Source organism: Solanum verrucosum, unplaced genomic scaffold (assembly GCF_900185275.1).
Source record: "Solanum verrucosum unplaced genomic scaffold, falcon-dt-bn FXZP01000106.1, whole genome shotgun sequence".
Taxonomy (NCBI): domain Eukaryota; kingdom Viridiplantae; phylum Streptophyta; class Magnoliopsida; order Solanales; family Solanaceae; genus Solanum; species Solanum verrucosum.
This window is the reverse complement of record NW_026020130.1, coordinates 344,839-359,261: the sequence shown is the minus strand read 5'-3', so window position 1 is coordinate 359,261 and position 14,423 is coordinate 344,839. Positions and strand designations below refer to the sequence as shown.

General features: G+C 32.7%; 1 protein-coding gene across 1 annotated transcript; it reads right to left on the bottom strand.

Moving 5' to 3' along the window:
* Nucleotides 1-10,145: 10,145 nt before the first annotated feature.
* LOC125827334 (probable glycosyltransferase At5g25310) lies at nucleotides 10,146-14,221 on the bottom strand. The gene is made up of 4 exons (XM_049506639.1): nucleotides 13,919-14,221; nucleotides 13,443-13,567; nucleotides 10,918-11,269; nucleotides 10,146-10,819 (listed from the first exon to the last, which is right to left on the bottom strand). The coding sequence occupies exons 1-4, from the start codon at nucleotides 14,219-14,221 to the stop codon at nucleotides 10,157-10,159; spliced, it is 1,443 nt and encodes a 480-aa protein (XP_049362596.1). The 3' UTR covers nucleotides 10,146-10,156.
* Between the last annotated feature and the right edge of the window lie 202 nt (nucleotides 14,222-14,423).

Genomic DNA, 14,423 nt, shown 5'->3' with positions numbered 1-14,423 from the left:
AAACTAAAGTAAATAAAAAAATAACCTAATTAATCTAACAAACCTACCCCACTCCTATACCTACCAAAAGACATACTACACGTAAGAAAATAAAAGGAAAAGAAGAGCAAAAACAGTTGGATGCTTTTTTAAAATAAATAAACAAATAAACAACAACACCATACACCCCACACACTCCCACTTTCCCACAAATTCTCTACACTCCCTCACATTCTCCTCAACTAAACAGCCCACTACCCACTCCTATACCCACTAGACTACTACTAAAATCTGCAAGAAAAAAAAAACAAACCTATCCTATATATAGGACACATACGTACAAACCAAAAGAAAAAAAGGAAGAAGAAAGAAAAAGAGAGCAACCAAAAGCATACACACACAGAGAGAAACGCACAAAACCAAAGAAAAGGAAAAAAATAACCTGCACGCGCACACAACATACATATTTGTCCTCTTATAATACATTTTAATTTACTCACAAACAAAGGTTGAGTTCAAGGTTTGCTTTCGTGGTTTCGAGTTCGTGGTTCCCTGTTAGAATTGCTTTTCTTTCGTGAGTTGATTTTCGCAAGAGGTACTATTTAACATTTATTTTATAATTTGATTTTCATGATTATATAGTACTTAATTCCGGTGTCCTGAATTTATTCAAATTTCATGTGTGTTTAGCTTCGCCATTATAATATTGAAATACATGTAAATATTTGTAGTGTTGCATTTGGATTAAAATATGATATAACGTATAATTGCTTCTTGCTCACTAAGGATTCAATATTTTTCTTTATTCGCTCTATTTTATCAAGCCGAAATCTGACTTGTGGATTGTCATTAATTAATTTGATCAATTCACATAGTTTTGAGTTATTCGTTGATAGCATAATTTAAAAAACGGACTAAGTAAATCATTGTTTGTTAGCCAAAAAATACATTTTTTATGCAATTTAATCTTATCATTTAAAGTGTTTTAGAATCTTGGTATTCTATAGGTCATAGATCTAATGCTAGTTTAAATTTAGCATAAATACTAATGATGTTTTTTTTTACTTTTATTTTTCTCTAAAAGCAACTTTATGGGTTCATTAATTAGGGTATTAGATTTGAGTTTACTAACTTACAGAAATAAAAAGTGTTATTTTAAGATATTTTCTTTTGTTATTAAGATATATCAACACGTATTATTAATAATTAATTAAAGCGTGACCTTAATTTGTTAATTATTTTTCTATCATTCATTAAAAAATTATTATTTATAATTAGAATAGTAAAAAGCATATCTCAAATAACAATGCTCCATTTTGTTAAACGACTGGAAATATTACTATGTTAATAAGATGAGATTTAATTAATTAAATGTAATATTTTGGGGGGGGGGGGGGGGGGGGGAAGTGATAAGTGAAATATAGAAAAGGTTTTTAGGTTACTTTAACATTTTAACGTCGCCATTTACTTTTAGACTGTTTTAACATAATAATAGGTATATATTAGGATCTATTATACATTGGATGAGTACAAACGTAATTAAATTTCTCTCAATTAAGGATGTGGTTCCACATCTTTTTGAGATACTTAAGAAACTCAAGGATGCGGTTACGCACCTTGGACAAATTCAAGGATGCGGTTGCGCACCTTGGCCAAATTGTTTTAATAATTAACTTTCATTAATTTAAATCAAGAGGCTTCTATGTTATTAATATAGTAAGAATAAATTTGCTTTAGTGTTATAACGAATAGTACATCTAAATGCTGTCTTCATATCATAGTGCAAGTTGTTTGTCAATTTTATTCATTTTCCTTAATATGTATATGGCATCTTTAACTTGATAGGTGTGCATTTGTTTATTATTTTTATCATCACTTGTTCAATAAATATAAACAATAAAAAAGAATTGGATTAAACATGATAAAGGATATATTTGTTGTAGAACTTTAAATTTATTCTTTATTTTTTTATTTTTTTTTAAGATCGTATAGCTTTGTTAATTTATTTATTTTTTAGTCAAGCTTTAAGACGTGTCGAACTACAAACTAGTTAAGACACATAGTAAAGTGGATTCCAATAAAAAATGTGATTCCACATCTTTATGAAAATATTTAAAGATGAGCATAATAATAATAATAATAATAAGTTTCCAATAAGAATGTGGTTACACATCTTTTTTGAAACACCTAAAAAAAAATCTAAGGATGCAGTTATGCACCTTGGACAAATTATTTTAATCGTCAAATTTATTAAATTTAAACTAAAATTTGTAAACTGAGAATATTAGGTGGTGCGCTTGAGAGGGAAAGACAGTTATGTCTCTAAATGTCAAGATCGGGAATGCAGTTATGCATCCGATTTAAGACTAATAAAAAATTCAACAATAAAAATAATAATAATAATAATAATAATAATAAGCAAACCATGGCCTGTAGACATAATATATCCAAAAATAGTAACAAATTAGTATAAGTCAAGAAAAGCGATCGTGCTAGAACCACGAGACTCGAGGGATGCCTAATACCTTCCCCTCGGTCAACAGAATTCCTTACCCGAATTTCTAGTTCGCAGACCATATAAAGAGTCATTTCCTTTTGATTAGGGATTAAACAAAAGGTGACTTGGAACACCATAACTCAATTCCAAGTGGCGACTCTGAAAAAATAAAATAATCCCTAAATCAATACCGTCACTTAAATTGGGAAAACCCATCCGCCGCCTGCGCAAATAGGGGTGTGACAGATATAATTAACATAGTAAATATGATTGAATTTTTTATTTAATAAAGAAAATATTTAATGAAAAGAATTAAGAAAAAAATCTCAAAAAAAGGAGAAAAAATATAAATATAAATGGAGGCCATAGAGAGGTGCCACATCACCTTGTCTATGTTTCTCCTTTATATTATATATAGATTGTTGTTGAAAATTATGGGTTACTTGAATTATATTCTTGAATTTAGAAATTCTTGAACTTGGAAATTCTTGAACTTAGAAATTCTAGAAATTAGATATGAACTTGAATTTTTGTAGGATTTTAGAACTTTAATTAGGTTGTGAACTTTAGAAATCTTGAATTATTGTAGGATTTTAGAACTTTAGGTTGTGAACTTTAGAAATCTTGAATTATTGTAGAATTTCAGAACTTTATAAGATTGCAAACGTTAACAATCTTGAATTATTGTAGGATTTTAGAACTTTAGGTTGTGAACTTTAAAAATCTTGAATTATTGTAGGATTTTAGAACTTAAAGTTGTGAACTTTAGAGAACTTGAATTTTTGTAGGATTTTAGAACTTTATAAGATCGTGAACGTTAGAAATCTTGAAGTATTGTAGGATTTTAGAACTTTAAGTTGTGAACTTTAGAGAACTTGAATTTTTGTAGGATTTTAGAACTTTAGGTTGTGAAACGTTAGAAATCTTGAATTATTGTAGAATTTTAGAACTTTAAGTTATGAATTTTAGAAAACTTGAATTTTTGTAGGAGTTTAGAACTTTAAGTTGTGAACTTTAGAGAACTTGAATTATTGTGGGATTTTAGAACTTTAAGTTGTGAACTTTAGAAATATTGAATTATTTTAGGATTTTAGAACTTTAGGTTGTGAACTTTAGAAATCTTGAATTATTGTGGGATTTTAGAACTTTAAGTTGTGAACTTTAGAAATCTTGAATTATTGTAGGATTTTAAACTTTAAGTTGTGAACTTTAGAAATCTTAATTTATAGAATTTATGAACTAATTATTAGGTTGAACTTTAGAAATCTTGATAAAATATAGTCTTTATGAACTATTTGTAATTTTGAAACGATTTTTTTGTAATTTTGAAAGACTTTATTAGTCTTTAAATTGTGATTTAGATATTTTTGATTGTTAATTTAAGTTTGTGGTTTTATATTTTCTGTAGCTTCTTTATAATGTTTTGTGTTTGATTGGGGTTGAACAAAATTGAATTGCTTTTGCAGGTGGACAACATAATTGGCAGTTTCTGCTGTAAAAAAATGCAGAAAAAGCGACGGACAAGGTGATTTTGTCCGTCGCTTTTATGGATCTTATTTTTTATAAAACCCAGAAAGCGACGGACAGGGTCCTTTGGTCCGTCATTTTTTTGGATTTTTCAAATTTTTATTTCCAAAAAAGTGACGGACGGGGTCTCATTGTGCGTCGCTTTTCAAGATTCTAAAAAAAATAAAAAAATAATCAAAGCGACAAACTTTTTTTTTAAAATTAATTTGGACACGAAGTCCATTTTATTAATGCCTTAAAAAGGCCAATAAATGATCAAGCTTACAAAAAAGTCACCTGAACGGCCCAAACAACCCATCAGGTCATACATACAATACCATATACAGTAGGGTTTCCTAATTAGTTCACTTAGCTCTTTCCACTTTTCCATCTTCTTCATTTCCTTCTCACTGACCGCCGCTTGAAGATGTTCTCGATAGTGCTCTTCAACACTAAGTTCATGACTCTTCATCTTGGGGTAATCAACATCCTGCATGACCAACATTCCTTGTACATTGTGACTTGCTGCTTCCAAAAGGTTTGTTATCCTTCTCTGTCTCCTAGTTTCCTCTTTCTAGCTGAACATTTTTTTCTTGCAGGTGAACTCTCCGGTGTAGGAAGGAGATTGTGAGCCTTTCATTTCAGCTTTGTAGATCTGTGTAAGTACTGCCCAAACTCTTTATCTTTTCCAACTTTCTTTATGCATCGAACACCTTGTGTTTTCCAGTTGAGGCTGAATAGGAGTAAACCAGTTGGCTCCCGTGCTTCTTCATCTCGGTTTCTCTGCTGGATGCATGCTTTGGATTCAGATATGGCTCCTAGACTCTCGACTTTTGCTGGTCTCTGTATCACTTTTTGTTGGCTGTTATAGCTAATGAATAGTTCCTATGCAGCTTTTTTGTTCCAAAAATAGATAGATTCTTCCTTGCATATGGTATAGTTGTGGAACCCTGTGGATTTAATGTTGTAACTAAGCATGTTGACAGTTGTTGTTGTTGTATATTCTCCTCGTTTTGATCCTAACTGATGGGACCTCCTGATTATCAATGTTAAGAATCTTTTTCCCTAAACTTGGTAGTTGATGAAAATACTGAAATACCAACTTATGTTCTGCATTTATTGCCGTATTTGCTATGACATCTGCTAACTGATTCACTTCTCTAAAAACATGCCAAACCTGTACATTTATTTGCTGCATTATTTCATGTATATCTTCCACTTTCTCGACGATCTCCCATGGTATTCTCCAACTCCCACTAATCATGTTTTTTTAAGCTAATGAATTTGTTTCCAATTTCACTTGCCTTAAACCACTTTGTAAACAAAACTGTAATGCCTTCCACACCGATGTTACCTCCGCCACCATATTAGCGGTCTCGCCTATGCTTTGAGCCTCCGCATATATAAGGTCTCCATTTTTGTCCCTTATACATTATCCATTTGCACTCCTCTCTAGGTTCCCTTTGCTAGCTCCATTCGTATTGCAAGTCACCCATCCCTCTGTTGGTTTCATCCATCTGACCACCTGGTAATGTAGTGTTGCCTTGTAATTCTGTAGATTGTCCACCATGTGTGGCCAATGGTATGCCATACTTTTAATCCATGGAAATTTTGTCCTTACTAACTTATATATTAGCAATTGACATTGATAATACATGTTGTTGTAAGTTACTTATTTTCCATACTTAATAGAATTTCTCCGCTTCCACAATTCCCACATAATTACTGCTGGAACAACTTTCAGAATTTGTTCCAACTTATTTGACGCCTTATGTTCCCACCATTTGAAAATGAGTTGTTGTAAATTCAACCCATTTATATTTAAACCTGCACATGAAGCAAACTGCTTTCATAGCTTTTGGGCTATGGGAGCTGTTAGTAATAGGTGAGTCGTTGTTTCCATTTCCCCTTCCATGCGACAGTAATATTTGGACACCACATGTATTTTCATCCTCTTAAGATTATCATCTGTAGCAATCTTCCTCCTCCATACTCTCCACAAAAAGAAACTAATCTTGATTGGCATTCCTCTAATCCACATGTACCTTCTCCAATCCTCTTCTGCCTTTCTACCTCTCACTAGATGATACGCTGATTTAACAGTAAAGAGACTAGTCGTATTACCACTCCACCACGCCTTATCAATGTCAACCTCCGATGTTTTAGGCCTGATGTTCAATACTATATGCTCAGTCATATCCTCTGATAAAATACTCCTTAGTTTTGGCTCATCCCACACTCCATTTATAATGAAGTCTTTTACTTCAAGTTCCTCCTCTTGTGCCAGATCCCCTTCTGTATAATATAACGCTCCTTGCCTAGTCCAGTTGTTAAATCAAAAGCTGGAATTTTCAACTTTTATTTGCCGCCAAATGTCTTTTTCCACTTTCTCTTTGACTGTGATCATTTTCCTCCATACATGTGAAGCACCCAAGCTTATGACAACCACATGATGTAGTTTCTTACAATATTTGTTCCACATGTACTCTGCCCATAATGATGTTGTAGAAACTCGAAAGTTTCACCAAAGCTTTGCAAAGAGAGCTTTGTTTAGATCATGTAATGATCAAAAACCAACTCCTCCCTCTACCTTTGGATAACATAAATCTCCCCATGCCACCCAGTGCTTTCCTTTTATTCCTCCCAAATTTCCCCAAAAAAAATTAGCGAAAATTTGGTGTATTTGATCCAAAACCTTTCTGAGTGGGTTCAAAGCTGATAGCATATACACATGCATAGATTGGAGCACATTGTTGATAAGTATCCATTTTCCCCCAAATGTCAAAAATCTGTTATGCCACATTAAAATTCTTTTGACAATTTTCTGTACCATTTTCGCATAATAGATCGATCTCCTCCTTCCATAGAACACTGGACAACCCAAATAAGTAAAAGAGAAATTTTCTTGTTGTATCCCAGTCAACCTTCTCATTCTAATAACTACTATCAATGGAGTATTGTCATGAAGGTAAAAGAAACTCTTTGATTTGTTAAGATTTTGCCCAGACACCATTTCATAGTCCTTAAGAATCCTCATCATTTTGATTATTGAACCTTTGTCTCCTGACCCAAATAGAATTGCGTCATCAACATATGATAAATGATTTATCTCCGGACACCACTTCGGGAGCCCATAACCCTTTATTGTCTCATCCCTATGCAAGATGTTTAACCCCTGGATAACACTTCTGCAACAATTATGAATAAGGTAGGTGACAAATGATCACTCTGTTTCAATTTTCTTGATGATTGGAAAAAACCATGAGTAATGTCATTTACTAACACAGAGTACCAATTGTTAGAAATTAGCCTCCACACCATATCTATTATCACCTCTGCAAAACCAAATTGTTTCAACACTTTTGTGAGACAAATCCAAGAGACCCGATCGTATGCCTCAGCCATATCTAGCTTCACCACCACATTAACATTTTTATTTCTCCTCTGTAATGCTTCTTCCTTTAACAAAACCTGATTGGTTTTGTGAAATAATATTTGGTAGAACCAATATCATCCTTTCATGTACCATTCTAGAGATAATCTTATTTATAAAAGAACTGAGACTTATGGGTCGCACATCTGTAAATCTCTTTATTGATTCTTTTTTGGGCAGCAACACTAAATTTGTATGGGTTATGAACTTGGGTAGCTCTTGCCCACAGAAAAAGGCCTTCACCACTTTTGTGATGTCTTCCCCTACTATCTCCCAACAACTTTGAAAAAAATGACCTGTAAATCCATCTGGACCACATGCGCTGCTCCCACATAAAGCAAAAACCACATTCGTCTCTTTTTTAAAATTAAAAATAAAAAAAGCGACGGACGGCGTCGCATTCTTCAAAAAAAAATAAATATTTTTTTAAAAAAACAAAAGCAACACAGTCTGTCGCTTTTGGAAAAGTGTCGAGCCAAAAAGCGACGAGATTAATTGCGTCGCTTTTGGCCAAAAAAGCGACTCAGTCAGTCATTTTTTGGCAATTTTTTAGTAGTGTATGCTTTCGTATTTTCAGTCTTGTATTTATATTCTCTTATGTTGAGATAATACTTTTGAAACTTATTCAGATTTATGATTCATTTCATTTTGGTATGTTGTTATCTTAGTGTCATGCTATCTCAAGTGGCTTGTTTAGGGTCTATCAGGTTCCTATTGATCATGTCGCGTCTACAGGTAGTTTAGATTGTGCAGAAGCATCCAGGACAACTCACCACTTTCTAATGCAACTGTTCATAATTGAAAGAAGACTTTTAGCTAGTTTCCTACCGAATAGGGTTAGTCCTTTTTGAAAACATTATTCAATGTAGATATATATACATCCTCAAAATCAAGGGGAAAACAATGTATTAATGTAAAATTTTGTTTTCAAGTAAGTATGTATTAGCATGATGGTACACTCGACACTACAAGGTTACTCTCGCCATAACAATGAAACAATTGCTAGTCTAAGACATAGATTAGTTGTTGGTATCATTGCTTAGGTCACCCACCAGTCGAAGACTCAAAACTCTTCTTCGAAAGCAGATGCCAAATCTTAATTTGGTATCTAAAGCTTCTTGCACTTATGCTCCAACGTTTCTTAATTTATCCCTCAATATTCACGGCAACCAATCTACACCCAATACACTAATATGAGAATGTAGAATTAAATTATGAAATTAGATATGAGGCGAACTCGGCAAAAGGTTAAAAAGGGGAAAATAAGTATGATCGCATACGTTGGTGCCATTCTATGCATATATAATCATTCAAAACACATGTAGTAAAAACAATATCCAGCCCAAGCTAAGTACTACAACTCCTTCCTAATAGTTGCAAAGACCCTTGTTAACTTGTGATAGTTATCAAATTTTTAGAATTAGATATGACAAGTCTAATTTTTTTAAGGGAACCTTTTGCATATAGTCACGCTCCATATCTATGGTTTGCTAATTACATTCGAGCTACATGTTATAGGGAGGAGAGCAGCAAGCGAGATTGGGAGAGGGAGGAGAGAGGGTTATAATTTGTATAATTCGTAGGTACGTTTATGTAATTCATGTTTTTTTTATTTATAATTGAGTAATATAAAGTCTGGAATTATACAATATAGTAGAACTCGAAATAACAAATTGATACAAACATAAACATATGAACTTTAAACAGTTGTACAAATTATATTCAAATTACATTATATAAATTATATTATACAAAATCCAAAAACTACACGTTTATACAAACTTTAAAAAGTTATACACAAAAATATTGAATGTATATGGTGACAAAACAAAAAAACCAAAGGAAATCATCGTCATATACAAATACAAATCAACGAAAGAATTGTTAGTTGCGAATTATACAAATGTGGTGAATTATACAAACGTGACTAATTATACAAACTCAAAGTCAATCCACATAATTAATGGTTAATATTAGTCGCTAGTGGTAATTATAACTAACTATAGCTATGATGACTAATTAAGTAGTAAAAGTTTCTTTAACCGCATAATTTTCCCTTTTTGCCTTCCTTAGTTTAGGGTTAACATAAAATAAATCATACAAATAGTATAGTTGAATTTTAGACCTACAATAAACTAGGATTGCTTTAATTCCCATATTAAGGGAGAGCAGGCGAGAGTGTTTTCTTCACGCGATACATTTCTGGAAAGAAAATACATGTACCTAACTAGAATTTGTCAAATCAATCAAAAGTCACTATGAGATTGATTGTGTTGTCAGTAATCAGATGATGAAATTGAAAGGGAAAGGCTTCGTTGCTATCTATAGTGAAACATGTCAAGTATTTGCTGGTTTAGAGATTGATTAAGAGTGTCATATCATGTAAACCAATTTGCATGCTGGTTTCCAAACATCATATATGTAAATTGGTTAGATGAGAACATATTCCTTGCACATTTCAGTTTTGACAAAATTTCAAGGATATTATATATCTTGTAGAATAAACACTGAAAACTTGTCCCGTTCTCAAATGGATCAAGAATGCTTTCATTTACATTGTCTTGTTGAGAAAAGACAGTTTTGTTAAGCCATCTGAAAAATATGCTATTACAAACAAATTCTATACGATCTAACTCAAAATTAAAGGCATTGAAATAAAATACCCTTGCATTCACACCCTATTCCTTCTTTTGTAACTTATATTTATATAATAATAGTAATAGCAGGTTCCTATATATGACCTAGAGCCTTAAATTTAGTCTTCTGAGCCATATAGAATGTAATATCATATGAAACATATCAAACCTCCGAACAGGCCGGTTAAGTTCAAAATGTTTCCTTACAGCCCTCATGCCTTCCTTGAGCTTCATGTATTTGTCATCTGGAACAGCCAACAAGATGTCCTTTAGCCTTGGGATATCAGAAATGTTAACCTGTAGTGAGAATGCTTCCCAGTTTAGCACATCACTAAAAGGGAAGACATAATGATCTGATAGCATAACAGGAACACATTCCGCATAAATGGCTTCAATCACTCTTGGGCTAGCCACTTCATACCCACTAGGGCATAGGCAAAACTTGGAGCGCAACATTTCAGAAGGATAATCCATGTTCTTAGGCAATTGTTGGTATACACGAAGATGTGAGTCTTTTTCCTTCCAGTGATCAAAGAGGGTTTCCCGGATATGGCCATGAAGTCCACCAGCAAAGAATCCAAGGTAAGGCCTTGAAATGTTGGCTGGTGGAGGAGACTGCAGCTTTGGGGACACTACACCATTGTAAAGATAGATTTCAGGAAGACTGACATCTTTCTGAGGGTTGAAACCTTCTGAAGAGTTGGCATTACACAAAACCCTTATTGATGTATTGTACAGGAAATCATTGCCCTTTGAAGCAACAGGAGCCTGAAATAGGTGTAGGTAGCAGCAGGCAGACCATGTGTCAGAAGATATAATAATAAGACATAAACAAAAGTAGTAGAGTAGTAATAAATTTAGCTCACCCAATCATGGCAAGAAAGCATGAAATGATCAGCTCCATGGGTTCGATTCCAGAATGGGTATTTAGTTGATATAAGTCGGACATAATCAGAGACATACTGTTTAAGAGGTGCAAGGTTATATGAAAGAGGGACGTAAAGAAACTTAACCATCCAAGCTACACTAAAAGGCATGAAATAAACATGGGCTGAATGAGGGTCTCTTGTCCTGAATTTATTGTTACCATATTCCATCTCACTGATGAACCTTCCCTCACTTGCATATATATCTTTACACGGTCCATTATGGACTAATATGAAGTCTCCATCTTCATATACATACACCTTCAGCTTCCTCTCCATTTCCTTGTAACTCCTGCAATAATAAATATACTTACTATTTACAACATGTACAAATCATATTCAATCATACATACCAATAGTACCTACTCCCAATAAACATAATAAAAAAAAGTGTTGCTTACGTGAAATCCAAACGCTTAAAGGCCAAGCCAAATTATACTAAAACCAATTAGCATGACTTTACTCATAATTGGAAACTCAATGACACTAATCTTATTAATTTGTTTTACCTAATTATTTACAATTACTTTTTCGAGCATCATCATCACATTATTGCATATCATAACACCGACTTTCTCGTGCTATTCTTCTCCGTGCACAGCAACAAACTTTCTAACTTAGACCCTGTTTGGATTGACTTATTTTAAGGCTAGAATTAGAATAATTTTAAAGCACTTTTGGAGTGCTTATAAATTTAAAAAATCCTTAGTTTTAAGCTAAAATGATTAAAATAAATCAAAAGTCATAAGTTGGAATTTCTAACGTATGACTTTTGCAAAATCATTCCAAACAAGCTCTTAGTTATGTAGGTCCACTATTAATGTATCAACGGGAAAACAAATTAAAAATCTTTATTATATTTCTTTGTTTCCATCCAAATCCTGTTAAGGCTAGCAAAACCATTTTGTCTAATTTCAAATTTGTGGAAAATAGATCTTCAAACGTATCAAATTAACAGTTACTACTGAAAAAACACAATAATTTAGGGAAGACACTATATATCAATAAATATTTTTCATATTTCTATTTAATAATAAATATTATTAAATAAAAAAATATACTAATTCTATTAAAAGAGTAAATTGGTCTTTCAACTTTTGAGCTACTCACTTTTGCAAAAATATAGATATTATGAAAATTAGTTGTTTTTATTCATTTTCCTTTTATACGCTTAATATATTTTTAATATTCAGTAGGGTTGGTGAAAAATCATTTCCTTGGTAAAGCAACACTAATTTATTAGTTTATAACACAAACTATATAAAAAAAACATTAACTAACTACATACATAATATAATTATTTGAATAATAAGATTTATAAAATAAACAAAGAGTTGTGTCCTTACGGTAAAACAAACCTATTTAGAGAAGACACAATATAAATCAGTTATTTAATTTAAATATAAATATATTATACTAAAACGGTATGTTTTCTAAAAAATCCCGTATAGATAAGCAGACGTATTTTTAGGAGCAATGGCCAAAAATTGAGTCAAAACAAAACAATTACTTAATTTGCTAATAATGGGATTAATAAAAGTTGTTAGGATTCCTCTTATTTTTAGGAGCAATGGCCAAAAATTGAGTCAAAACAAAACAATTGCTTAATTTGCTAATGGGTTCCTTGAGATTAATAAAAGTTGTTAGAATTTCTAGTGGTAAAAGAAAAAAAGAGGACAATAATCATGTTACTTATCTATTAGGGGAAGTAAGGAAAATAACTAGTAGTAAATGGTAACGTGAGAAACTAGTCAAACGTGTATTGTTATGGAGTTGTAAATGTGTGGAGAAAAAAGAAAGAAGAAATCATATTGGAAAGGGTAAATTCATAAGGATAGGAAAGGTTGTTTTGTTTGACAGCCAACAAATAGGAAAGATTGTTTGTAAGGGGCACCACAATCCACAGTCCACAGTCCACAAGCAATGCAAAGCAATGAATGACTTTCCCACACAAAATAAAGGCAATCAAGTGCAAAGAAACATTTGAGTGTGTGCGCACTACACATACCATGCGTCAATTACAAGACTTGTACTAATTCTAGTATTATCTCTATCTTGTGTTCAACGGAGTATTTTTTCTCTTTTTAAAAATAGCTTACATCTCAATCACAATCAGTAAAGTATGAAATGATCTAATTTAAAATTACATGTTACATTCTATATATGCCGGAGTTTGGGAAACAATGATTCACAACATTTATTTAATTATGTACTAATTAAATACAATGTGTATGTTAAGTGTATTGATACTTACTCCCATTTTTCAATGTTAAGATGACTAACTAGTTCCTGTATGCCAAATCAATATAATGAACAATTATTGCGACAGGAAGGAGTAATAAATTAGAAGAGCACATACTTGGAATGTATGCTGTGGTGAGTAACTTAGAAGGAAAGTAGTTATGACTTGCAAAAAGTTCCTTCTGTTAAATTGTTTTCTATATATGAAATTCAATGAGACTTACTGATAAAACGCGCCTGCATTGCGGTAGATCCCACCAGGGTTCATAGACAGGTTTCCAACACCAGCAGCTTTTCGAATCGCCGCTCTTGCTCGTGCTAGTCCTTCCTCTATCTTATCATCTTTCCTCTGTCGAAAGTTCCAGAATCAAATCCACACACATATATATAAAATTAAAATGCTCGTCCATAACAAACGAAAACTCAAACTCAAACTCAACTTTATAGAGTTTCACATGAGAACAAATTTAAAAGCTTCAAATTATGAATCATTGAATGCAGCACTGAAAAAACTTTGATTAAGGTTATGCATTGGAAAATCAGTCAAACTTTTGGAATATATATATATATATTATATATATATATATATATATATATATATAACGTTTTCTAATAAAGCATTAAAGGAAGCTGTATCGATAAAAACAAAAAAGATAAAATTGTCGATGAAATTTAAGGAGGGGCATTGAAATTCACTCACAACAACTGTAGATTTTCTAGGAATCGGAGAGAATGAAGAGTTCCGGTAGAAAGAGAGATCGGAAGCGATGGCTCGTGATGGATTTGGATTAGCGACGGTGGCGGCGATCACTTTCTTCTGCAACTCAACAATCGTAACAGTTGCAGAATTTACAGAAGAAACAGACGATGGAAAAGGGCTTCCAGAAACGGAAAACCTAATGGATACAACTGCTATCACAGATAGAACCAGTACACAACAGAGTACACCTAAACAAGTATAAAGTAATCCGCCATCATCACCACCACTCTTCTTCATCATCATATACACTAGAACTAGAGAGAGACTAGAGAAATTAAAAATAAAAAATTCAGAGAGGCGGTTATGGCGGGGAAAGAGAAGTTGTTCTACGTTTCGATTGTGTTTGGGTTTGGGGTGAATATAAATGAACGGAAAAAAGGTGTGAAGGACGTGAGAGCTAATGAAATTGAAGTTAGTATAACTCAATTTACTTTTTACTCCTTAC

Bases quoted from the DNA above. Each gene is read 5' to 3' on its own strand.
- LOC125827334 (XM_049506639.1), bottom strand. From the start codon at position 14,221: ATGATGATGAAGAAGAGTGGTGGTGATGATGGCGGATTACTTTATACT. The intron at 13,568-13,918 runs GTGAGTGAATTT...AACTTTCGACAG, and splicing joins CTAGAAAATCTACAGTTGTT to AGGAAAGATGATAAGATAGA. The intron at 10,820-10,917 runs GTGAGCTAAATT...CACCTATTTCAG, and splicing joins TGCTTTCTTGCCATGATTGG to GCTCCTGTTGCTTCAAAGGG.